This window comes from Sus scrofa, chromosome 14 (assembly GCF_054392235.1).
Source record: "Sus scrofa isolate SSC_HxYL_T2T_F1_AM1 chromosome 14, Sscrofa_HxYL_maternal_Yorkshire_Landrace_v2.0, whole genome shotgun sequence".
Taxonomy (NCBI): Eukaryota; Metazoa; Chordata; class Mammalia; order Artiodactyla; family Suidae; genus Sus; species Sus scrofa.
The window spans coordinates 15181055-15207175 of NC_139396.1; the positions used below are offsets into that span (position 1 = coordinate 15181055).

At 49.9% G+C, this 26121-nt stretch overlaps 1 protein-coding gene across 1 annotated transcript; it reads left to right on the forward strand.

Annotated features, from left to right (window-relative positions):
* The first annotated feature begins 1345 nt into the window (after positions 1-1345).
* LOC146396337 (putative serine protease 47) lies at positions 1346-17950 on the forward strand. Its single transcript, XM_084995477.1, has 6 exons — positions 1346-1519; positions 5955-6102; positions 7801-7984; positions 9177-9454; positions 11724-11884; positions 17633-17950. Exons 1-6 carry the CDS (start codon positions 1346-1348, stop codon positions 17948-17950), a joined length of 1263 nt encoding a protein of 420 aa, XP_084851603.1.
* The last annotated feature ends 8171 nt before the right edge of the window (positions 17951-26121 follow it).

A 26121-nucleotide genomic window follows, 5' to 3' on the forward strand; every position in this document is an offset into this window, starting at 1 on the left:
AATGAACCACATTCAACCCTGTTTTCCCAGGAGGTCCTCCAAGAACTGCAGTCATGTTTGACCCACATTACTATAGAGACTTTGCTTTGCCCTGGGACCCAGTGCATGAGAAAGTCTGGGTGTGCCTTTTAAGAATGGGGTCTCCATTTCCCCCAGTCCCATGGAGCTCCTGTGCACAAGCCCCCTGGCCTTCAATGCCAGATGCTCCAGGGGCTCTTTCTCCCAGTGCCAGATCCCCAGGCATGGGAGTTTGATGTGGGGCTCAGAACTCTCACTCTTGTAGGTGAGTCTCTGTGAACCAGTTACTTTCCTGTCTGTGGATCTTCCCACCGGGAGGTATGGGGTTGCATATATCCTGTAATCAACCCACCACCTCTTGATGTGTCCTCCTCTTTGTCTTCTGGAATAGGATATCTTTTTGAAAGTTTCTGGTCCATTTGGTTGAAAATTGCTCAGCATTTGGTTGTAAATTTTGTTGTTTTTAGGAGAGAAATTGATCTCCAGTCCTTCTATTCAGCCATCTTATTTCTGTCTCCTACCCAGTTGATTCTTACCTAATGCATTTCTTGATTGTTATTGAACTCTTGCATCACTTGCCAATCTATGCTAGAATATCTGTTTTTGTTTTTGTTTTTTGGTGGCATGGCCAGTCCAAAGCATGTCTATGGCCAGAGAATGAACAACCTGTCACAACTGTAACCAAAGCTACAGTAGTGACAACCATGGACCCTTAACAAGCTGAGCCAGGAGGAAACTCCAATTCTGTCATTTCTTGAGAGTATTAGACTACAAATCAATGCTTATTGTTAGATTCAGCAAAGTTGCCCCCATCACTGACAATAATATGCAGTTTGAACATGTGTTGATTGACATTTTTATGTTAAAATGGAAGACACTGGTGAAACTATGAGGATGTACAATAGATCTTTATTCATTTTCCACTCAATTTCCAGTGTCCTGAGCTATTTTTTGTGAACTGGATGAGCATTCTCGAACTGGAAAACCTTCCTTCTCGCTTTCATACGCTTTAGAATGCAAACACTAGACTGGCACCCATTTAATCGTTCACACATTTTATTCACCTGCCTCATGGTAGGCCCGGAAATCACTGAAGCCTTCATGCAACCTGCTCCACAGTGGTGCCAACAACCCTGGTGTAAACACTGCAAGGACACCGAGCTCCAGTTGGTGGCGGTGGGGGAGGGGCACAGGGCGGTGGTGAACTCACTTGGACAAGGCCACAAATAACCCACAGAGTGACTAAGAGTGCACAGCAGGACACCCAAGAGGTGAAAAGTCCGTTTTCCTTACTTCTGCTTTCAAGTAATTGATTCTAAAAGCTGCCATGATTGGCCCCACCCCCAGCCGGGATGACCGTTGGAACCCCACCCTCCACGCTGGCACGTGTGTTACTGGCTTCCCAAGTGGTCAGGCCTCAACAGATGCTCTGAGCAGCTGGAGGACAGTGGTGCGCATGCGGGGAGCCCCGCCCCTAGTGGGTGTGCGCATTCGTGCAGGGGTGGGGCCTTGTGGAGCTGTCCTTGGAGGTTGCTATGAAAGAGGAAAGCAACGGAGGATTGGGATCCCCTGGGAAGATTTTATGGCAAGGTCTTCTCAGCACTTTTGTGGTCCTCTCTTCTTAAAACTAGGGGTTGTGAGATGAGCCCCTGGGATTTTAAAATTGCAAACGTGAAATCCATTCATTTAGATATGACCCTTGTGAAAGAGTTTTGGAGAGCACCAGCCTAAGCACAGTATCTTCAAACTGGGGCAAGTGCTTTCACACCCTTTGGGCTGCAGTTTCTTGGGTTTCCTTAGTTTTTTTCTCCCCAGAAATAGTAGATTCTTTTTCCTAGCAAGCCTGATAGTTCCATTAAAGAACAATTCTAGTGAAGAATTTTAGACCTGAGAAACACTCTAAGAGCTACTGTCTCTTGGCTCCTCCATTCCTAGAGTTTTTCCAAATGAATTGATTCTGCTATAATGTTTTTACTTAGTGAGTTTTTTTTAAATACGTGGGGATTCTTCAATAGATGTGGATTCATAGATGTTGCCTTTGCAGTGTTTTTGTTGTAACTTTGAGCAAGTTTTGACAGTTTGGGTCAATTCCAGTTGACATAGCATTCCCAAATTTTATTCTCCCCTCCTACTTTTCAGGAATATATTACACAATTTCAGTTGGAAAAAAATAGTAGTGGAATCAACGTACTGACTTGAGTTTGTTATACTTGCCAAAGAAATTTCAATCATCAGATTCTTTCACTGGTCATTCATTTCTACTGCATAGAATACCTCTGAAGATCCCTCACATCTAACACCACCAAAGGCTCTAAGCTCAGAGACTGAACATTCTACAAGACACAAACATTGTATCTCACCATACCGCTAATATTCCATGCTTGTGTAGAATATCATGTGTTTTCGGAGGTCTGTGATCCATATACAGATTTTTTTTTTCTCAGCAGTCAATACCACACCCCCAGTTTCTTGCAGGAATAGTCAGACATCATTGTCCAAAGGAGTTTTATCTATGCCCTTCTGTTGTCTGTCTCCCCAAGTTACATCTGGACTAATTTGATTATATTTGTGGTCTAGGATTTTGATATAGCACAAAAGTGATTGTAGAATTGGAACTGGAGAATTTTTCACAAGTTTTTGCAGGTTTTTATGTCAGTAGTCCAGAGAAGACTCATTGAAATTCTGTGTCAGAGCCATGAGTGAGAATCTTTTATTAACTACTGACTGACTAGACAAGAGGAGGAAGCAACAAGGAAACCTGCCTTTCTGGAGTGCCAGGGTACATTATCTTGCCACACTATTCCCCTAATATGAAGCTATTGGTTAATAATTTAAAGTTTTCTATGATAAATGCTCAAGTCATGAGAAATGTCTCCAAACTGTGTATTTTTTCAACACTTAGTTTTTTTTTTTTTTTAAAGTTCACCATGATTTGCCTTGAATTGCTCTCACCTCATCTTCTCAGCTAAGGTCAAGGTAGAGTACACAGAATAGTTACCAAAGAGAATGAAAGAGAGAAGTGTTGCAGTTCTCATTGTGGCTCAGAAGTTACGAACCTGACTAGTATCCACGAAGACTTGGGTTCAATCCCTGGCCTCTCTCAGTGGGTTAAGGATCCAGTGTTGCCCCAAGCTATGGTGTAGATCGCAGATGTGGCTTAGATCCAGCATTGTTTTGCTGTGCCTGTGGCATGGGCCAGCATCTGCAGCTCCAATGATTCAACCCTTAGCCTGGGAACTTCCATATGCTTAGGTTGCAGCCCTAAAAGAAGAGAGAGGGAGGGAGAGAGAGAGAGAGAGAGAGAGAGAACCTGTAAGAAGACAGTTCTGTACTGCAGACCACTAAATGCCTTGGAAATATTAAAATGGATGAACACTGTGTAAGTCACTCCCTTCAAGTGGGCAAGAAAACACTCTCTGAAAGTACCAAACATATACCATTTTCAAATTTAGAGTTAGAAAAAAAAAAACTTAGAAATCACAAGTAAATTGGTCAGGAGTTTAGAAATGCCTTTCCTACACAACTGTTAGAAAGAAGAGGAAAGAACCTGGGCCTGGCTTCAAAATTCAATGCCTTTCTTCAATAGCCACCATTTTGCATGCACCTTTTTTTTTTTTTTTTTTTTTTGCAAGGAGCAAGAAACATTTAGCAGACAGTAAAGCTTGAAATTCAAGAGATTTGCTTGCAATCCTCTGAAGTCTTCACCTCTCATATCCCTTGACCAATTTCCTAGCAATCTTCTTCTATGAAACACAAATACTCTTTCATTTTGACACATAAACCCAGTGCTGAATGATAGCTCTTCCAAATCCCATATCATCAAAAGAGGCTGAAGGTGTGTGTGTGTGTGTGTGTGTGTGTGTGTGTGTGTGTGTGTGTGCAACTAGGGTGTCTTCTATTGGAGCCAAGTGGCACATTCAAGAATCTTTAATCCAGTTAAGGATTCTTCCAATGAGTAATTAAAAATTTAGTTTACTGTGCTATATATTTTTTCGAAGAGTTGCCAGATAAAATACGAGATCTAAGTTTAATAATAAATTTCAGATAAAAATGAAAAAATGTTCAGTAAAACTATGTCCAAAATATTGAATGGGAAATGATTATACTAAGACACAACATATTGTTTACCTGAAGTTCTAATTCATTTGGGTACTTACTATTTTAATTAAATACACCTGACCATCTTATTCTTTCCAAAACTTTTGATTTTAAGGGGTGTAGAAATTCTTGTTCTGGAAGTCTACTCCCATCTAGAAAGGAATCTCGTTAATGTAAGAAGAGAGTCATTGTAAACATCTGCAAATGTATTGAAAATATATTAAGTTTTAATCAGAGAAAACCCTTCATTTTAAAAAATGCAAATATATTGCATTCTAAATTCTTTACATAACACATCTATGGAAAGATTTAAATAAACACTAGTCCCCTGTGGGAAAGAGGACTGGGTGGACAGGGGAAAGAGGTGGGAGGACGCATGACTCAACACTGCATATTCCATTTTGCACAATTGGATTGTGATCCATGAGAAGGTATTATTAGTTTAAAATATTAAATTATTTACAGGGAAAAAGTTAAATATTTAACAATAATAATTTCTGGTCTTGGACTTGTGGGCTGCACAACCACGTTTCTGATACACTGGGGCTCTCCAGAACAAAGGAATATTAGGCTGGTCCTGCTGGATATTGGTTGGAGCACAAGGACTTCTTCATTAGGAATTATATACCTACAGCTATGAACATATTGGATCTGCTGAGATGATCCTAATTTCAAATACTTTGTTCCATGGCATCATTACTACAGAAGTGTTTATCAGATGATAAATTGTGAATTTTGTTCAGAAAGTCTAGCCTCTGTTGAAGTAAGTTAAGAGCCAGATAGGAAGCAGAGTGGGTTGAGGGACAAAAAATTGGGTTGATGGATAAAGAAGTGAAAGGAAATATCAAGTCAAACCTTGGTGCTCTGACTCTGAAAACCAATTCATAGATTGCCTGAAGAGGCACTCAACAATTTATGAGTGTTTTTTTTTCTATTTCTTTAATTTTGTATCTATATGAGTGATAGATGTTCACTAAATTTATTGTGATGATCATTTTATGATTGTATGTAAGTGAAATCATTAAGCTCTATGCCTTAAACTTTAAAAAAACTGAAAAAAGAGAGCTAATGGATTGAGTTAATATTAATGTATCAATATTGGCTCACTAGTTGTGACAAAAGTGCCATAGAAATATAAGATCTTAACAAGAGGGGAAATTGGGTAGGGGGATACACAAAGTCTTTGTATTATTTTGCAACTTATTCATACATCTAAAACTATCCCAAAATAGAAGTTTGATTTAAATACAAACATAAACAAATGAATGAAGAAAAATGTACTGGAAATCATTGAAACGTCGCTTGTGATACGGGAACTTCATGGTATAGAAATAATTTTTCAATGGAGTTATTTTAAAAGTTAATAGGGGAGTTCCCGGTGTGGCTCAGTGGTTAATGAATCCGACTGGGAATCATGAGGCTGCAGGTTCCATCCTTGGCCTTGCTCAGTGGGTTAAGGACCCCGTGTCGCGTGAGCCATGGTGTAGGTCGAAGACGCGGCTCGGATCCCGCGTTGCTGTGGCTCTGGTGTAGGCCAGCGGCTACAGCTCCAATTGGACCCCTAGCCTGGGAACCTCCATATGCCACGGGAGCGGCCCTAGAAATGGCGAAAAGACAAAAAAAAAGTTAATAGGAAGGTCATGTGGGATCAGGGATGGGTTGGGGCGGGGTCAAGGCGCGGTGAGGGCGGGGTCAAAGCCTTGGCCAGGGCGGGGGCAGGGTCCAGGCCCAGGGCTGAGTCAGGCCAGGTCAGGCCCAGGTCCACAACACTGACAATGGTCTCAGAGGCAAGGCTTCGACAAGTAGGAGGCCAGCCTGCGGCCCTCCTCTGGCTACAGCTGGTGCTGCTGCCGCCATGGTCGCCCACCACCACCCTAAACCTGCGAGGGTCCTGGGCCGACCCCGGCCCAGCTCCTGCAGCCGTGCGAGTGGTGGAGGGTGGGCCTCTGACTCCGGAAGCACAGCCATTGGCCTGGGCAGCCACAGGTGCGTGGGGGCCTCTGTGTGGGGCTGAGAAGGTGGGCCTGCAGGGCCTGAGGGGGCTTGACTGTGACCAGGGCTTGGTGCCCAGGGTCACTGAACCTCTTCTTTTGTTTGCGGTCAGGTCCATCTAACCAGGCAGCCCAGAGACCACCTTAACACAGGTGGAACACAGGACCCCTACTGAGGGGCCTCTGGGATGGAAACTGCCCCAGGACCTTGTGGGGCTGTGCAAGTGGGCACTGGCAGGGTCCGGCCTGAGGCTGGGTGGAGGAAAGCCCAGGACTGCTGAATGAGGAGCCCTGAGTCCCTGGGGCCCAGGCCCTAGAGCAGGATGCCTGCTCTAGGGGCCTGGCCTCACCCCTGCCCTCAGGTGTGGGTCCTAGAACCATGGCTGTCTTCATTAGCCCACTCCCTCTTATTTATTTAATTTTTTGGCCACTGCATAGAGTGTTTTTTAATCAATTAATTTATTTTTTCCGCTGCTGGCTGCGGCTTAATGTGGGATTCCCAGTTCCTGGACCAGGCATTGAACCCTGGCCGTAGTGGTGAAAGCACCAAGTCCTAACCACTAGACCACCAGGGAACGCCCACCCCTCTTATTTATAAATGGAGAATCCTGAGTCAGAGGCAGGGAGTGACTTTCCCCAGGTTGATGCTGAAACTCAGTCTCTGTGGACATGCTCTGAATTGAATCTCAGAGACAGAGTTGTGGGTGAAGTAGAAAAGAACAGCTTTATTGCTTTGCCAGGCAGAGGGGGCCACAGTGGGGTAACAGCCTCAAGGCTGTGTGCCCCCACCTTGAGGGGTGAATGAGGTTCAAAGAGCAGGGCTTGATCAGCTTGTAGACTTTCTTCGGATTGGTGGGTGGTGAGGTACTTGGGAGTCAACCTCATCCACCTTCTGGTTCCACCTTGTTTGGGTCTATGTGCTTGTGTGCAGCATATAGGTAACTTCTTCCACCTGGTGGGGTTTCAGTATCTGCAAAACATTTCCAAGGACATGGCTCAGAATATTATCTATAGTCCTTGAGGAGGAGCTAAATATTCTTACTCTGTTTAATCGTTAAAATATTATTTTGCTTTGCTTGACTATTTTCCTTTCATCCTGCACTTTTCCACTTCTCCAGGTAAATGTACTCTGTGACTAAAGTTTTCTACAGACAAAAGGCAGGCAGAGGACATGGGTGGGGGTCTATTAGGGGAGGGCCTCATGGGGTCCTGCTAAGTTCCATGGTCACACATCACCCCAGACTCCTGCCTGCAGATCTGCTTCTCTAAGATACTGGGGCAAAGTGGAGGGGCACCGGCCCTTAGAAGCTATGATTTGAGTGCATAATGTTGGCAACTTCGGAGACCTTGAGTTGTTGAGGTGTGTTAGTTCAGGGAAATAAGGCCTGGCACATGGCCAGCCCTTGGCAGACTGCCTCAGTGATGTCCAGCTCAGCGGATATGCTGCCATGAGCTGTTGCCACCTTTGGTCACCCTTGGCATCTCACCACAGCCCTGGGCCTTCATGCTCAGAAAGCCTGCTCCATTGTGCTCTGCTGTCAAATTCTCAGTGGCAGCTGGTAAAGGCAGAGTCCAGGCAGCCGTGTCATTTTGGCCAGGCCACTGGACACTTGCCCTTGGTTTTCCCATCTGTGAAGTGGAGGGGGCCTCCCTGGTAGTGGCATTTGGGGTCTCACCCATGTCTCTATTGTAGGTGGCAGGGGAGTCTCCACAGCATGCGGGAAACCCAAGGTGATGTGGCGGATCTCTGGTGGTCAGGATGTGGGGGCTGTTCAGTGGCCATGGCAGGCCAGCCTGATGTACCAGGGCTTGCATGTCTGTGGAGCTGTCCTCATCAATTCCCGCTGGCTGGTTTCTGCTGCCCACTGCTTTCTCAAGTGAGTCCTCTTTCCTAGGGTGCCAGCAGAGGCACTGGCAGGGGAGGAGATGGAGGGGATGAGGAGTGAGGGTGTCCCACCCCAGCTCCTCTGGGCTTTCCTCTGGGGCTGTCTGTGGCCCAGAGGTCCATGTCATTCCTGCCTTTGACCTGTGTACCTTCTACCTGGACTGTCCTCCTGGCTGCCTTTCCCAGACCCTCCCCAGACTCTGCCCTCAGCCCCTGGGCCTGTCTCCCAACACAGATGTGCCCCAGAAGAGTAGCAGTGTCCATTCTGGCTGCCATGCAGTGTGGACCAATCTCAGATCACAGTTTCTCAAGGTCCCCACATTTCCAGGTTTCTGAGTCTAGGCAGGGACATGGGACCTCATGTCTGGCAAGCAGCTGAATGGCTCTACTTTTTACTCTTGCAAAACTGTGTGCCCAGGAGGAATCATGGTCACTAGTGTGCATGTGGGAGATGTGGTGCCAGGCTGTGCAGGTGGGAGATGGGGCACCCTGGGAGAGTGATGTGGCTGCTCAGGAGTCTTACACACCTGGCCCTCCTGGGTCTGCTCAGTGCCCAGCTTGTGAACAGATGAGGAGGCATCCCCAGGGAGTTGGAACATCACAGCCCAGGTCTGGGAGCTGGAGCTTTGGGAGATCAGAATCTGATCAGCACCTACTCTATGGGAGAAGCTGTGTTCAGGGCAAATGCAAGTTTCTGTTTCCTACACTCAGTTGCTCCTTTACCTTACAGATCTTTGGCAAGTGCTTCTAACTGAGCGGAGAAACAGCTATTTGGCAGGAAGGTGGTTAAAGGAGGGAGGGGTCAGGAAAATTGTGGGGCCATAAGGTGGGTTGTAGGAGCCTTGGGAAGGTAAAAGTAGAGCTGGGATCAATCCAGAACATCTCCTGTAAACAATCCAAGGGCCTTCATTTGATGAGCCCACCAAAGACCTTTCCAGCACAAGGATTCAATGCTCCTCTGATTCTTGGATATGGTGGAGAAACCATATGTCTGAGGTTGTAAGTAGAATATCAGTCTCAAGAAAGAAGTGCTCCTGAACTTTAGGAATGCAGAGACCAAGGCTGGCACCATGGGGGGGGGGTGCAGGGGTCCAGGTGGATGTCAGCAGTTAGATGAATATGCAGGGGAAGAGACCTAGCCCACACTCAGGGATGATGGTGACAGCATGCTCTTCCTCCTCCAGAAAATCCCATGCTCCAGAGAACTACCGGGTCCTGTTAGGAAGCACGCAGCTGTTTGAACACACTCAGCACACCCTGGAGATGTCTGTGAGCCGGATTGTCATGCACCCAGACTTTGAGAAGCTTCATCCCTTCGGAAGTGACATAGCCATGTTGCAGCTGCTCTTTCCTGTGAACTTCACTTCCTACATCATCCCTGCCTGCCTCCCAGCCCCTGGCTTGCAGCTGCTTAATAATGCATCCTGCTGGATAACTGGCTGGGGGATGCTCAACGAGGAAAGTGAGGGGGTAGGGGAGAGGCTGGGGTGGGAGGGCAGATAAGGGGGAAGCGAGGAGGAGGAAGAAGGGAAGGAGGACAGAGGAGGGGAGGAGGGAAGTAGGGGTCCCCAGGCAAAACAACCGCTGGACCTTGGTCCACTGTGCCTCATTTCCAGAGGACTGGACCATTCTGGTTCTAGTTCTGAAAGGTGTGATTCTAAAATTCAGTGTTCCCTAAGTGCAAAGCTCTGAAAATCTGGGAATCTTTGACTGTTGGATGTTAAGAACTCAGGTTCTTGGAACCTGTCAGCTACTTGATTTCAACGCTTTAATCAACTATAGATCTAAGATGACTTGATTCAACTCAGAGGTCCTGCTTGGGGCCTGGCCCCTTCTAGGCCACTGAGGAACCAAGATTTCCCATTGGAGGCACTTAGGAAAAATGGAAAGAAAACATATTTATGACTTCTGACCTGTGAGCCTCCAAGGTCAAGTTAGAATGACTACAACTTAAGAGTGTTTCACTCTTTGAACCTCACTTTGCACTTCTCCCAACCCAGGTCAACTGTCTACTTTGTGGGTTTATTAGGTGAACTGAGTAACACAGAAAAAGTTTGTGTTTTTCTAAGATTGAAAGGGAAGAAATGCAGGCAAAAACTCATGAGTAAGAGTGTTTATTAAAGAAAAGAGTGTTTATGGTTTGGCACAAGCTTATGTGGCAGAGTTAGGGGGAAAAGAATGTGTATTTGCAATTATTTGTAAGGGTGTAATTTGGTAGGTGTTTCTCAGGATAGGAGGTCAGTTTTTGATAAGACCCTGTCTTCACTGGGTGGGATGTGCCAGCATTGCTGGCCCTTCTCAATAGTGTATCAGTAACAATCCCCAACCACAGGACAGATAACCAGGTCCCCAGCATTGTCACACACACACACGCACACACACACACACACACACACACACACACACACACACACACACACAGTCTGGTTCTTCCTTGAGGACAGGGACTCTGTCTTTCTTGTTTTAATATCCCAGCCTATGCCCCAGGGCCTGGCAGCAGGGTAGGTGGCAATGCTGCCACCCTGGTCCTGTAGACCACCCGTTCTTGCATGGACCTCCAGACTGGTCTGCTAGCTCCCACCCTGTGTGCCCTACTTTAGTCTCCACACAACTGCCTGAGTGTTTGCTTTGAAGCAGGTGTTGTGCCAGTTCCCTGCTCTTTCTCCTCAGTGCCTTCTCATTTATCCTTAGAAAACTGTCCAAATGTCCCACCTTGGCTCTCAGGCCCTGTGCAATGTTGGCCCCCATTCCTCTCTACTCAGCTCCTACTGCACCCTCACCCAGGCCATCCCAGCCACCAGGCCCCTTCCTGCCTTGAATATCCTGAGGCTGTCCCCACCTCAGGACCTTTACCTTGGCTGTTTCCCCAGCCTCACAGGCTCTCCCTGCTAATCTGGGTGACTCATTTCTTTGATATACAACTCAGCTCCTCCTCTGAAGAGTTTTCCTTGATGTGAAACCTAAAACAGGCAATCCATAATGTCACATTTCCCTGTTGTATTTCCTTACCACACTTCTCAGAGCTAAATAATCCTACTTATTTACTTCACTTACCCTGTCTCCCCAACTAAAAATGTTCCCCTCTATCACTAGTGTCTAAACAATAGCTAACCTGAAGACAGATGAATAAATGAGTGATTGAATGAGAGGATGGATGGAGGATGGATAGGAGGGAAGATGAGTGCCTGGAGGGGAAGATGGTTGAGTGGGTGGGAAGAGGGATGGAGAGAGTGGATATATTGATTGATGGAGGGAGAATGGGGAGATAGATCCAAAGATGGATAGGCCAGCAGATAGATGGAAGGGTGAGTGGATGAATGGGGCATGAGACAAGATGGGTAGATGATGGACGGAGGAATTAGTGGAGAGAAGGAAAGGTAATGACTGACAAATGGAAGTGGAAAGGATGGTTTGTGAGAGGGTAGGTGGGTTGGTGAATGGTTGCTAAGCATCAGTGATTGGCATGCATTGGTAGGATTTGCCTTTTTTCTTTATGGACTACGAGTGGTGTGGTCTATTGCTATGAGAGGGGTGGTGGGAATAGGATGGGTTTGGAAAAGTTTGAGAAACAGGGGAGGCCTTATTAGGCATAGGTAGAAGACTGATAGAGAGCTGAAAGCTCAGCTTTGCTGAGAAAACCCTATGATGCAGGGGTGGTGGTGAGCAGTAAGGCAGAAGAGCCTGTAGCTAAGCTCTAGCAAACTTCACTGACTTCCTTCTTATCCTCACAGCGCCTCTGCCCACACCCTTCCATCTCCAGGAGGCTAAGGTGGGCCTCATTGAGAACCAGTTCTGTAATCTGGTATATGGACACAGGCTCAGCAAGAACTTCTCCGTGTATGAGGAGATGCTGTGTGTTGGGGACTTCTCTACAGGAAAGGCCATCTGCCATGTAAGTGAGGTCATTTCCCTTCTTCCCTGGCCTGTTCTCAGGGCCTCAGTTTCCATGGTGGAAGGCTGTGTTGCCTCCACTCTCTTTGTGGAGACCCCTGGTACCTTCTGTTTCATCCCTCTACCTATGTTCCCAGGCTCTATCTCTTGGTAGTGTCCCCCAGGCTAGCCCCTTCCTCAGCCCATTGCACAGGAGGACATCTACGACTGGCAGGACACTCCAGCAGCATCTATTCTGGAGGCATATTTTAAAACCTTTATTGAAATATACATACAGAAGAAGGCATTCATACTCTTTCCCTACGTGTGTAGTTGGATGAACTTTCACAGTGCTACACCCCAGGTGGCCAACACTCCTCTCCCCTTCTTGTCACCAACACTCAATGGAAACTCTCATCTTCACCTTAACACTTTATATTAGATTCTGAATTTTCCATAAGTAGAACTTATTTCCAGTTGTCAGATTTTCACGTCTTAACATTATGTTTGTGAGGTCCATCCACACTGTCACACGTAGGTATAGTTTGTTCAGCCTCATTGCCCTGCAAGACACTATCGTGTGAATTGAATTCGATGGGCAGTTCTGCTCTCGATGGATATTTTAGTAGCCTCCAAGTTTTTCATTTCATTTCACTTCCAGAGGTTTTCTATTTGATTTCACAGAATCCCCTGAGGAGAATTGTTAGATTAAAAGCTATCTGCATGTTCAGCTTTGGCAGATGTTACCAAACATCTCCGGAGGGGTTGCACCAGTTCCACACATTCCAGCAGTGGCTGAGAGTTTACAAGCTCACCAACACTTGGCACTTTCCATCCTTCCTAATGGTGATGATTTATGTGGTTTGCCTTTTCCTGATGATGGATGAAATATACTTCCGTACGTTTATTGCCGTTGAATATCTTCTTCCTAATTTACCTTCTGTTTTTTTCCCCTGTGTCTTTTTCTTTAGGGGCTCTTGGTACATGTGTCTATTATGTACATTCCAGACATGAGTGTACTGTTGAATTGTGAAGATGTCTATCCACTCTCTGTAGTGTCCTATTTTAGAAGTGGGCAAACAGGCCCAAAGAGGGAAAGCACTCCCGTAAAATAAGGAGGGCCTGCGTGTTCTGACTCCAAGCTTCACCTGGCCTCCAGGCCTTCACCACATCCCCTCAGGGCCCAGCACCCTGAGCTGGCATTGGGTGCCAAGCTCTTACACAGATGGCATCGTGGAGTGGAGGGCAGAGGGTGAGGGTTCTGGAGTTAGAGGCACTGCTCTGCCCTTGGGTGGTCTTTTCACCATCTGAGCCTGTGTCCTATTCATGGTATAGGAGTCTGAGGCCTCCTTCATGGGATTGTTGAAAGGGTGGTGTAGGGGGTTGGATAGTGTCCCCTAAATTCGTATCCATTTGGAATCTCAGAATGTGACCTTCTTTGGTAATAAGTCTTTGCAGCTGTGATTAGTTAAGAATCTTGAGATGTGACCATTGTAAATTTCAAGTGGGCCCTGTACCAATGACTTATGTGAAGAGGGCTAGACACAGAGACACTTGCTTTCAGACTTCCAGCTTCCAGAACCGTGAGAGGATACATTTGCATTGTTTTTATAGTTACCCAGTTTGTGGCACTATGCCTTGGCACCCCAGGAGATGCACACAGGAGGGACAAGATGACTGGGATTGTGACTTTACCCTGGCCCATGAGAAGGCCACATGGATAGCTATCTTCATGGCAGGCCAGTGAGCTGCTGGTAGAAGGCAGACCCATATTTCTTGGTTCCCAGTTCTTAAACAGTAGTATAGATTTGTAGCTGCCTGGCCTGGTCTGGCCTCCTCACAGAGCCAGCTCCACCCAGAAGTGGAACAAGTGTTCAGCCCCCACCCTGCCCAGTCCACATCCAGCTGGCACCATGGACCTCCCTTACAGCCTTGTCCGCCTCCCTTCTCCTGCAGGAATTATGCCAGTGGAGCTCAAGGCCAGAGCCTTGTGTCTGCTCACCTGCTGGATATTCGTAGTGCCCCTCAACCCCACTCTTCCGCTGGTTTCTCTCCTGAGCTGGACACTCGGGAGTCCCAGCAAATGACCCCCTTCCTGCCTCCCCTTTCACCTACCACCGCCTGACTGAGAGATTCCACCTAGATTCATCTTCTGCCATGTCACCTGCTCTGGACCCCACCCTCCAACCTGGGGCTCCCATCTCTCCCCACAAGGGCCCCTCCCTCTGCACAGGGGGTCCAGAAACAGGTCTGAGGAGAGAGAGCCTGCCAAGGCACTCAATGCTCAGACTGTGGGGCAAGACAGACCTGGTTCCATTGACTGGGATTGTGGCCTTAGCTGAGTTTCCTCACCCATGAAATGGAATTGCTCATGGCCTCCACTGAAGAAGGTTCCTATAGAAATGCAGCACTGTGCCTGGCATTCAGTAGGTACTTAACAAGTTTTGGCTTCCAGTCTCCTGACCTGGTTTGCCTCCCTCTCTCTGGATTGTACCTGGCTTAGACCCAACCTCTTGCTGAAGGTGGAATTCACTTCTCCAGCCCTGCCCAACACAGACACACACACACACACACACACACACACACACACACACACACACATGCATGCACATGCATACACATGCAAGAGTGCACACGCAAGGTTTGCTTTGTATCTACAGTAGTGCAAACTGTAGCTCACGTTTCATGTGATACCTTAGATTTGGGGTTTCTCCCTTCTTCCCTTCCTTTCTTTCTTCCTTCCTTTTCCTTCCTTTCTTTTATTCCTGCCCTACCTGCAGCATATGGAAGTTCCCAGGCTAGGGGTTGAATGGAAGCTGCAGTTTCCAGCCCTTGCCACAGCCACAGCAATGCCAGATCTGAACCACTTCTAGGACCTATGTCACAGCTTGTGGCAATGCCAGATCCTTAACCCACTAGGCAAGGCCAGGGATTGAACCTGCATCCTCATTTGTACTAGTCAGGCTCTTAACCTGCTGAACCACAATGGGAACATCTCTTAATTTTTTAAAGACCTCCAGAGTCCACCTTAAAGAATATAGAAACAATAATGAAAAGTCAGGTAGCGCAGTTAACCTTGGAGGAAATTTATTGGTGTAGTCGTATCACCACCTCTCAAGGGGCGCCCCCTGAGGCTATGAGAGCTGTACCGACATCTGCCCTAGAAAAGTGGATGCAGCAGAACAGATGGTCCCAGAGGAGGCTCTCTCCTGCCTTCTGAGAGCTCTCCAGGGGTCAGGAGGCTATTGGAGCCTGACTCAGAATTCGTCATCATTTCCGCAACTGCTTGGGTCCCCTGTGTGAATCCCTGAGGGCTGCAGTGAACAGGGAAAGGCCTTCCACTGGCCTCACACAGCTGGGAGGGGGTCCACCGTGCAGAGGGCTGAGGCCACCCCAGGTGGGGACCACAGAGGGGAAGGGCTGAAGTAATGATGGCACATTCCCAAGAAGGTGCCTTACTTGGAGCTGCTGTGACAAATCCCCTCCAAGTGAATGGCTAAACCCACGGAAATTTATCTTATATTTCTGGAGGTCAAAAGTCTAACATCAAGGTGTTGGCCAGGTGGGTTCCTTCAGGAGGCTTTCCTAGGGGAGAATGTTTTCTTGGTTTTCCCAGCTTTTTAGAGGCCACCCTCATTCCCTGGCTCACAGCATTTCCGTCCTCAAAGTGCAACACCTCTGCCTCTGCTTCCGTCACATCTTCTGCTCTGACTCTGACCTCCTGCGTCTCTCTTTCCTTATGAGGATCTTGATTACATTGGACCACCCAGAGAATCCAGGAAAACCTTCTTAGCTCAAGATCCTCAACTCCATCACTGCTGCAGAGTCCCCTTTGCCACATGAGCTAATAGCCACAGGTTCCAGGGGTGAGGATGGGCATCTCTGAGGGTTGTTTTTGGCCACCACACCATGTACCCTTCGCTCTCCTTCAACCTGCCACTTCCCCCACCCCGCCCTCTCAGCTGGAGATCTTGCTTGTTTCACTGAGAACCCCAAAAGCAGCCAATCAGACTAGAGTCATTCGTCCTGACAACCCTACACACCGTCTATCCCAGCGTCTTCCCTCTCTCCTCAGCCTCAAGTTCCATCCCTGCCATGCCCAGAGTCTCTCCTGCTCCATGTCCTCTGACGCCCCTTCCACGGCTCCTGTGTAAATGCGCACCATCTACTGCTCAGTTTCTTTACCTCCCTTCCCCCAAAGACTCCTCCCAACAGTCCTGAATCTAACCCACTCCACCTAGGAGTGTCCCCAGCTTGCTATCCAAAACCTCAAGGCCACCATCCCCAATAGCTTGTCTCACCAGAACCGCCTGTGGATCTGAGTCCTCCTCTCACTTGGCACTTAAGCAAGTCTCCCTCCTGTTTCCTGGGCCCAGGCACTCACCAGATGCTCTGCTCTATGCCTGGTCCCCTCCCCTCCCACCTCTAAATGCTGGGACCCCAGGGCTCCATGCTCAGCCTGCTTCTATCCCTCTGCACTTCCCCCCATGGTTAATGACAGAAAGGCTCAGATTTGACAGGTCCTATAGGCAGCTTCAAACTATTGTTCCAAATCTGACTGTTCTTACCACCTGGCCCCTCTCCATCAGTAATCTCTCCTGTAGCTGCCTCCCAGCTGGTTCATTCTCCACACAGCACTGGACTGATCCAGGCACTAGACATGACCTAGACAGTTCTCCATGGGGATCAAATCCTACCCTCTGCCATAGGCCCTGAGACCCCTCGTCCCATATACTTTCCTCACTCCCCACATGTCACTGCTCTTCCTCCCACCCACCTGGCATATCCCTCCTTCCCTGGTCTGCACTTACTCCTCCCAGTGCTCCTGCTTCAGAAAGTTCAGTTGTTTCCCGCTTGGAAACTCTACCTTGTGTTTCCTAGTGCAAGAAGAGTAGCCTTTCACCTCCACTTGATGAAGTGCCCTTCCCTTCCTGTCCTGAGCCTTCCATGGCTTGTTTCCACATGTCACATCTGCCAATGGCAGGCTGGTTGGCTTATTTACAAAAGCACCACAAAGGAGGAGACCCTGTGCCCAGGGCAGAGGCTTCCTGGCTGCTTGCTGCACATGTTGGATGGGTAAGTGGAGGAGCAGCAAGCATGACTAAGGCCCCTGCCCCTCTACCCCCAGCCACAAGGACCAGACCCTCCCTTTGGCTGATGACATGAGGAGATTTCCAACCAGATGGCCCTGCCCTGAGAGCATGAACTCTAGTAAGTCCCAGCAGATTTCTTTCTAACCCCCACTGACTCCCTGAGCAATACAGGTTGCCTCTGCCAGGCCAGGGTATGGGCATCTTCAGGGTATGGGAAATTGCTCAACCAAGGTGTTGAAAGTAAACCAAATGACTAAAGGAATGAAAAATGAAGAGGGTCCAGGTAAGGGGTGTGCTGGTGCAGCCCAGGGTCTTGCAAGAGCTGAGGTCTGCAGGGGCTTGAGCTGGCCAGCCTCCACTCCCAGACCAACTCTCTTGGGCACTGTGGGTGTAGCTGTCCCTTCTCTTCCTTGGACAGTGCCTTGTCAGGGATATCCAGGCTGTCTCTGGGCACAGGGGTCCATATGATCATAGATTGAAACCTGTGATTGTCCTGAGGGTCAATCAGGAGCTTCCTAAAACATGATGCCATTGCCTCCCTGCATGGCTTAAACAGGCTGGTCTGCTGTGGGATGCTGGTGTTTGGACCTTCCCAGAAGTCCACCTGAGGGACCTAGATGGCAGAGACTCCTCTGACCTAACTCAGTTGCTCACAGTAACTCCCCTCTCTTTCCTAGGGCGATTCCGGGGGGCCCCTCGTCTGTGACCTCCTCAGTTCATGGGTTCTGGTGGGGCTGGCCAGCTGGGGCTTGGACTGCCGACATCCCACCTACCCCAGCATCTTCACCAATGTCAGCTACTTCTCCCATTGGATTGAAGAGATCCAGAAGTGCACACCCCTCCCTGAGCCCATGGCCCCTCCTCCTCACACCCAGGTTCCATCCCAGTCTCTGCAGGCTGCTGGCTCGCCTGGGCCTGGCACAGCCTTTGTGCCTTCAGAGACCTGGACCCTGCTGCTGTTTGTGCTCCGGGTCCCGTGGCAGGCCTGGTGCTGACCCGCCAAGCTCCTGTTCTCCTGTCTCTGCCTCAGAGTCCAGTCTCTTCTCTGGAAACTGCGGCCCCTCCCCCACCAGCTCCATCAGCTTTCCATGGCCCCATCTTGGCATTTCCGTCCAACAGTGGCCACCCCACAAACCAAGCCTGCAATCCCAAATAAACAAATGAAAGACTCCTCCTGCTCCTGCCTTGGGGCCCTACAGCCCCTCCTGACCTCCATCCGTACCTCTTCCATTGAGGTCCACTGTCTGACTCCCTGGACAAGGAAACAGGCCCTGGCAGAGAAGCTGTCTCAGGAGGAAGGCAGGGGTGAGGATGCTGGTGGAGCCCAGCTGGGGACAGAGAGGGTGTCTTCACTTGCAGGCTCCATCCTGTGGTGGGAGTGTACAGGCCTTCAGAGAGAGTATATCAGTCAGCTCCAGCTACCATCACAAATCCCATGGGCAATGGGGCTTAAACAACAAGAATGTATCAAGTAACTGTTGAGATCAAGATATGCGCATGGTTGGTTTGCCCTGAGGCCTTTCTCCTTGGCTTCTAGATGCCCATCTTCTGCCTGTGCCTCACATCAGCATCCCTCTGTGTGTTTCTGGGTCTAAATTTCCCCTTTTTATAGGGGCACCAGTCATATTGTATTAGGGGCCACCTTAGTGACCTCATTTTAGCTGTTTCTTTAAAAACTCTCCTCTAGGTGTTCCCATTGTAGTGCAGCAGAAAAGAACCTGACTAGTATCCATGAGCGTTCATGATTGATCCCTGGCCTCGCTCACTAAGTTAAGGATCCAGTGTTGCTGTGAGCTGTGGTGTAGGTCACAGACAAGACTTAGAACTGTCATTGCTGTGGCTGTGGTGTAGGCCTGCAGCTGCAGCTCTGATTTGACCCCGAGCCTCAGAACTGCCATATGCTGTACCTGCACCTCTTGAAAATGAGCAAGTTCCCCTAAAAAAAGGACCCTTAGCTACATCCGTGGACCATCCTTGATATCTCCTGCCTGCTGCTGAGTAGGAAAATGTTGGGGATCCAGAACTCCTCCAATGACTGGTGTGCTAGCAATAGCTTCTGTGACAGCAGGAAGCTGCTCCCCCCCAGGCAGAGGCAGTCAGGGGACCGTAGGTGATGGCTCTGTGCTCTGTGCCCCCTTTCAAACCCTTTGCATCCCTGCCATCTGAGGAAGGCAGGCAGTGCCTGGGAAATCACCCTGGTTACAGATGTGTCACTTGGCCTGTGTGGCAAGAGGTCACCTGTGAGCCAGATGGCCCAAATCCTCTCTGGAACACACTGCTCCATACCCACCACTTAAAAATGCCCTTCAAACAAAGCACATTGGCTGCACAATTGTAAGAGCTGTATCGTTAAGATATGATGTCTGTGATTTAGAAAAGGGTTACTCCTTGCCTTGTTCTTAGAGAAACATACCATGATTTGGTAAGGAGAAGAACCCAGACTAGGCGGCCCACAGCCTCTGTCAAGTGTGTTCCTTCAGCCAATGCTCTGGTTCCATGTTGAGGGTTTTGGAGTTGAGCCTTTCCCTGTTGTCAATGGGCAGGCTTCCCCTTGGTGTATATCATATGCAAAGGTTTCCCAGCACCTGCCTCTATTTCAGACAAGCTCCGGTCATGCTGCCGCTGGAATTAGGAACCTCCTTTACCCACCCTGTGGACAGTGGTCATTTCTCTGATTCTGTGAGTGTATCATCCATTAAACCACTATTGATTTTATTTATTTATTTTTTGTCAAGTTAGGCTCCACCTACAGCACATAGATTCCCTGGCTAAGGGTCAAATGTGAGCTACAGCTGATTCTATTGAATGAAATTTCTATTAATTTCTCTTTCATTCTTTTTCTTTTTCTTTTATTTTTGTGTGTGTGGGGGGTGTACTCTCAACATATGGAAGTTCCCAGGCTAGGGGTGGAATTGGAGCTCCATCTGCTGGCCGATGCCACAGCTACAGCAATGCAGGATCAAACCTACATGACACCTACACCACAGCTCATGGCAACACCGGATCCTTAACCCACTGAGCAAGGCCAGGGATCGTACCCATGTCCTCATGGATAGAAGTTGCGTTCATTACCTCAGAGCTGTGACAGGAACTCCCTCTATTTCATTCCTTTTATGGCTTGAAGAACATTAGTGTAATTCCTCATTTACAGTCCAAGCACCTTAATGTTAATCTTAGACCTTTTTCGGTTTTGTTTTTGTTTTTTTGTTTTTTTCCTTTTTTTGGGGGGCCAAACTCGTGGCATATGGAAGTGCTTTGGAACAATGCTGGATACCTAACCCTCTTCCCCACAGCAGGAAATCTATTCCTGGTCTTTTTAAAATCCTAGGTCTTGCTCTTCCTAAAGCTATTTGGGTGTTGATGCCAGTAGGCTGGTGAGGTTAGCATCAGGAAGTTTGGCAAGATGCAATACTCAGAGTTCCCATCACGGCTCACTGGAAACAAATACGAAACAAATCCCCACCTTGTGGATGTTGGTAATTTCTATGATTCTGTGAATGTATTGCCCATTAAACCACGGTTTGATTTTTATATTGATTGATTGGTTGTCATTTTAGGGCCACACCTGCAGCATATGGAAGATCCAGGCTAGGGGTCAAATCAGAGAATGCCAGATCCAAGCCACATCTGTGACTTACATCACAGCTCATGTTAACACTGGATCCTTTAACACATTGAATGAGGCCAGGGATTGAACCTGCATCCTCATGGACACCAATCAGATTCTTCATCTGCTGAGCCACATGGAATCTCCCTAAAATATTATTTGGTTATGGTCTGTTCAACTTTCATTTCTGCAATTTCTATTGCATTCAATTTTTTCTTGTCTTTTTTGGTCTTTTTATGGCCACACTCTTCAACATATGGAGGTTCATAGGCCAGGGGTCTAATCAGAGCTACAGCCACAGCAACACCAGATCTGAGCTGCTATGTGATCTACACCACAGCTCAAGCCAATGCAGTATCCTCAACCCACTGCGTGAGGCCAGGGATCAAGCCCGCATCCTTACAGATGCTGGTCAGATATGTTTCTGCTGAGCCACGATGGGAACTCCCAATTTTTTCTTTTTTTTAAGGCTGTGTTGTGGCATATGAAAGTTTCTGGATAGGGGTCAAATCAGAGCTGCAGCTGCTGCACTATTCCACAGCCACAGAAAAGCAGGATCTGAGGTGTGTCTGACACCTACACCACAGCTGACAGCAGTGACAGAAACCAAACCTACTAAGTGATGCCAGAGATCAAACCCATGTCTCCATGGACACTAGTCAGGATTCTTACAGCCGAGCTACAACAGGAACTCCCATTATTTCATTTTTTATGGATTGAATAACATTAGTGAATTCGTCATGTACAGTCCCTGCACCTTAACATAAATTCAGGACTTTTCAGGGGTTTTATTTTTGTTTCTTCTTTTTTGGGGGCTGCACCTGTGGCATATGGAAGTTCCCAGAGACAACCCTATATCCTTAACCCTCTTCACCACAACAGGAACACTACGCCTGGTCTAGTGAAAGTCCTAGGCTTTGCTCACTTGAAAGCTACCAGGGGGTTGATGCCAGTGGGCTGGTGAGGGTGGGACCACTGAGCTTGACAAGATGAAATACTCCACCCAAGACATTAATAGGTCATGAAATTCCACTCCCCATTCCCTTTGCTTCATCCTCATTGGGACTATGAGGCATCTGCTTCCACCATATTGTACACTGCAGTAATCCAGCTGAGACTACTGGATGTTCTCCCACCCACAAGGCAGTGAAGCAGAAAGTCCCGTCCTGACAGACAAGCCTTTTCTTCTCTGGCTAAGCCACCCACACGGGACACCCTGGATGATTGGAAGATCACCCCAGCCTGTCATCTGGACACTTCAGAGAGGCATAGAGAAACTCTCTAGAGGTAAGGGCTGCCTCCAGCCTCCATTCTCATGACAGGTGAGTGTCCAGAGGGCTGAACGGCACAAAAGCAGCTCTCCATCACCAGCTCCTCAGCAGCAGACAGGCCTCCACACTGAGCCTGCATTCTAGACTTGGCAGCTTCCAGGGGGCCTGAACTGAGGCCCATTCTCTGGGGAAAGGGGGCCTGGGAAAGGGGCCCTGCAGTGCACACAAGACCTGAGGCAGGGACAGGGCTCTGTGGCAGCCCCCAGGGCAGCAGGCTGTGGTGAAGGCCCAAGAGGAAGGCCAGGCTGGGGAGCTCCTCCTCATCCTCACTGAACCCGTGACCCAGCCCTGGGGCTCCACTAAGAGGAGAGGCCTCCCTGAGAACCTTGCTGGCCCTGGGTCCTAATGGAGGGCCCGAGCGCTTGGTGCCCTGGTGAGGAAACGGCTGTGCTGTTCCAGCCTGAGGGGGCTCCTGATATCCTTGAGAGGGCACAGAGCCTTTGTGCCTGAACAGGCCCCTCTCTGTTTGGGGGTGCCTTAGATGGCCATGGAAATCCATCTGGGGTGTACAGGTTTCATCTCTGACCCCGGGCTCTGGGCCGTGCTCGTTCCTCTGGGCATCTTGTCGGGCCACAGACTCTGAAGGTCTTGAGTCCAGGTGGGGTGCCCTGTGATTGGGAGTGGCTGGCACCCCGTCGTCCTCCTCCGAGGCCAGGACTTGTGTCTGCACCAGCTGGTGGGAGAGAGGTGGACAGTGAAAGCTGTGCACCCACCAGGGAGAGCCGAGGCTTATGGGCAGGGGGAGGTGAGATGGGACTCACATCCACAGACAGAGCCTGTGGCCCTCCTGCCTTCCTCCTGGACCTTCTCCCCAGCAGGGTCCTTGCCCTGCCCCAGGCTCCCCTCTTCCCCTTCCATTCCACATGCACTGCTCCCACCTGGGCAGCCTCCCGGGTGCAGGGCCTCTCCGTCCGTGGAGGGAGGGACAGAGCCTTCAGGGCCTCCTGCTCTAGGGCCCTCCTCGGACCTGGCTGACCTGGGTCCTTTCCTCCTGGATTTCCAGGGTCACCTGGTTTCTCCCCCTGCCCCCAGTCTCCCTAGTGTCAGTCCCTCCCCTGGCCACCTCTTCAGGGGAGGGTCCGTCCCCCTGCTCCAGCTCCTCAGCCAGGCCCGAGAGATCCAGCTCTGGTTCTGGGGAAAGCAACTCTGCCAGGAATTGGGTGTGAATGACCACCTCCACCTGGAATGGAAGGAAGAGGCTGTGAGCAGCCTTGGCAGGAGTGCCCTGGGAGTCGGGAAGGCCTGGGGGGAACGAGACTAGCAGAGGCCAATCCAGAGTCCCCCTCACAAAGGGGGAGCTTTCAAACTCCCATAGGTATTGTCTACTCTCACATAAACACACACACACACTCACAAGCAGGTGCACATGCAGACACATGGGCTCCAAAACACAAACACATAGGCACCGACACAGACACACAAAGGCCTACAAAGAGAGAGAGAGACACCAACATGTCCAACTTACACATCCACATATACACATCCTATGCACCAAAGTACACTCAGACACACAGGAAGACACACAGATGTCAGGGTCAGGGACCAGAGCCTAAATCCCATTATCCTGGGCCAAAGCCAGAACTAGGGTGCTAAGAGCATCTCTCCCTGGAATCCTGGAGTCTCAGACTCCAGGCCCAGCCCACCTTGGTGTCAAAGTCCTCCTGGGAACACAGCTTGTCCACGTAGCTGAGGAGATCCGGGTCTGGGAATCAGCCGTCCTCATCCTGTGGCAGCTCATATCCATCGTCTCGACATTCCATATCTGACTCCCCTGTGGCTGAGGGGCTAGGACCCACCAGTGCCTGCGGGATGTCCCCATGCTCCCTGCGAGCCTCAGGGGGAATCTCCTTGGGGGCCTTGTTCTCCAGCAGCTGCCAGGCTCTGCGTGGCCTTGGGTGGGTGTGCTGGACCCTGGGGCCGTGTTTCCTTGGAGCACAGGCTGAGGCAGAGCAGGAGGAAGGGAAAGTGAGGGGACCCAGCGCCCAGAAGCTGACCCCTGAGCAGGCACAGGGGAGTGCATTGTTGTGGGGCAATGGATATGCATGTGGGCAGGGGGAGGAGCAGCCAGAGCCTCAGGTTTTGTGGGAGGCCAGATTCAAGTCAGGGACAGGTAAAATCAGGTGTGAGAACGTGTGGAACATCTAATGATCAAGGGTCTCCCCACCAGCACACTTGTTAGGCAGATTTCACAGGGGCCCCTTAGACAGGGAGGAGGGTGATGAGGTTCTAAATGGACCAGGTCCACACCACAGAGGGGAAAAGGGGTGACTGAGACGCCCTTCGGGGCTATCCGTGTTGAAAGACCAATGTCCCCTTGAGGGAAAAGGACCCACCTGGGAAAAGGGACCATGCCTAGGCCTCTCTTACCTGTGCCTTGATGTCCAGGTGGAAGGTGATTCACAGACTGAGTGCCCCTTTTGCAGGATGTGGGTTCCTGAGGAGCCAGCTTTGTTGGAGCTGGAGGTGGCATGCCCTGTGCCCGTGTTGTGCAGGACACGTTCCCCATCCTGATCTCATCCTCTGCCTCAAATTGCATGAACCTGGGGGGTGTTGAGGGACAGGCCCCAGTGAGAAAACCACCTGGGCTCTGGAGCCCACCCAGGGCAGCAGGACCGAGGGGGTGAGGAGAGGGTGTCCTTGGGGCTGTCAGGGCCCTGTGAGGTGCTGTTGCAGCAGGGAGCTGTTCTGGTGCAGGTCCAAGATCTGGGCCTCCTCCTGCCTGACCAGCCATAGAGCTGGAGGGCATGAGCCCAGCAGAGACCCAGGTCAATCTCTGGGACCAGGCTTAGGGAACACCTGGTGGGTGGTGGGGGCCCCTGCTCATGTGCCCCCAGACCTTGTCTGACCGAAACAATGGAGATGGCCAGTGGCCTGGTCATGCATGTGTCCCCACAGAGCCCTTGCCCGAACCCAGAACCTGGGGCTGGGAGGGAGAGTGCGGGAAAGCACGCATGAGACAGGGCCCAGCACAGGCTGGAGTGGGGATCCCACACTTAGAGGTGAGGCATCTCTTGCCACTGAGAGCTAGCTGCTCCTTTGGTTTTGTTTGGAAACTAGGAGATTCACATGCAGAAATGACAGGGAGGGCCAGAGACCCATGGGCTTCCCCAAGGATGGCCGGTTGCCCATTCCAGCCACCGCTGATGAGGAGAGGCCTACCACATGCTAGGTCAGTGATGGCCAGGCACCCAGCATGAAGGGGTGCCAGGCTGCCGGGTGGAGTCCTCACCCCTGCACAGCCCCCATGACTTCAAGGGACCCCCTCCTGGGCTGCTGTGCTCCCCAAGGCCATCCTGAGGCCTCCCCACATCAGCATCACGGTAGGGCAGAGCTCCTGGGACAGGCAGGCTGGAAGAGCCAAGCTCTCCAGGTGGCAGAGGGGATTCTGGAGGCCAATAGGATTTGGGGATTCAGGGAACAGGAGGTGTCAGGTGCCAGCCTCCTCTTGCATCCTCTCTGATTGCTAGCACCTCAGCCAGATCCTGCCCTGGGGCCTGCCCATCACCCACCACCCACCCCACCATGTCGCCCATGGCCCAGGACCCTGACTCACTTTGCTGCCATTTCATAAAAGGCCATCCTCTCAACGGTGCTCATGTGCTGCCATTCCTGCATGGCCTGCCGCATGCCCTCCTCAAGCGTCATGGTGGGCTTCAGGCGAGCCAGGGTGCGAAGCACTGGGCTGTAAGCCCTCAGGGTCAGTCTCTTGGTACAGCCCAGCCCCCAACTGCCCAATCCCACACAGCTCCAAGGCCTCCATGGGCCCCACCCCTGCCAAACCCAGGCTCAAGAGGGAGAGACGAGGGTGTCTGGAGAGCAAACGCAAGACTTCCTGGTGCCTGGTGCCACCACCTCCCACTCACCAGACGATGATTGTCCACTCCCTGGCTATAGCTGGGACACTCTGGCTGGGGGCGGGTTGCCATCTCATATAAAATGCAGCCCCATCAATGCGGGAGGGCAGGCGCCAGTCTACCAGCTAACAGGTCTGAGAAGCCCAAGGATTCTTCTGCCCAGGTCTCTGCACTAGATGGCCTAGTCCCCCTTTTAGGAGGGACCTCGGGTCTAGGAGAGATGTTCCTGCCAGGTTCACAGCTCTAGGAGGATAGACCCTTGCCCTTAGGACAGCTCGACCACCTCCCCGTTCACACTGGACTTCTTCAGAACAACAAGGACCGGGCATGCAGAAAGATCCGTCCTGGGCCTGAATGTCCTAAGCCTTATCTGA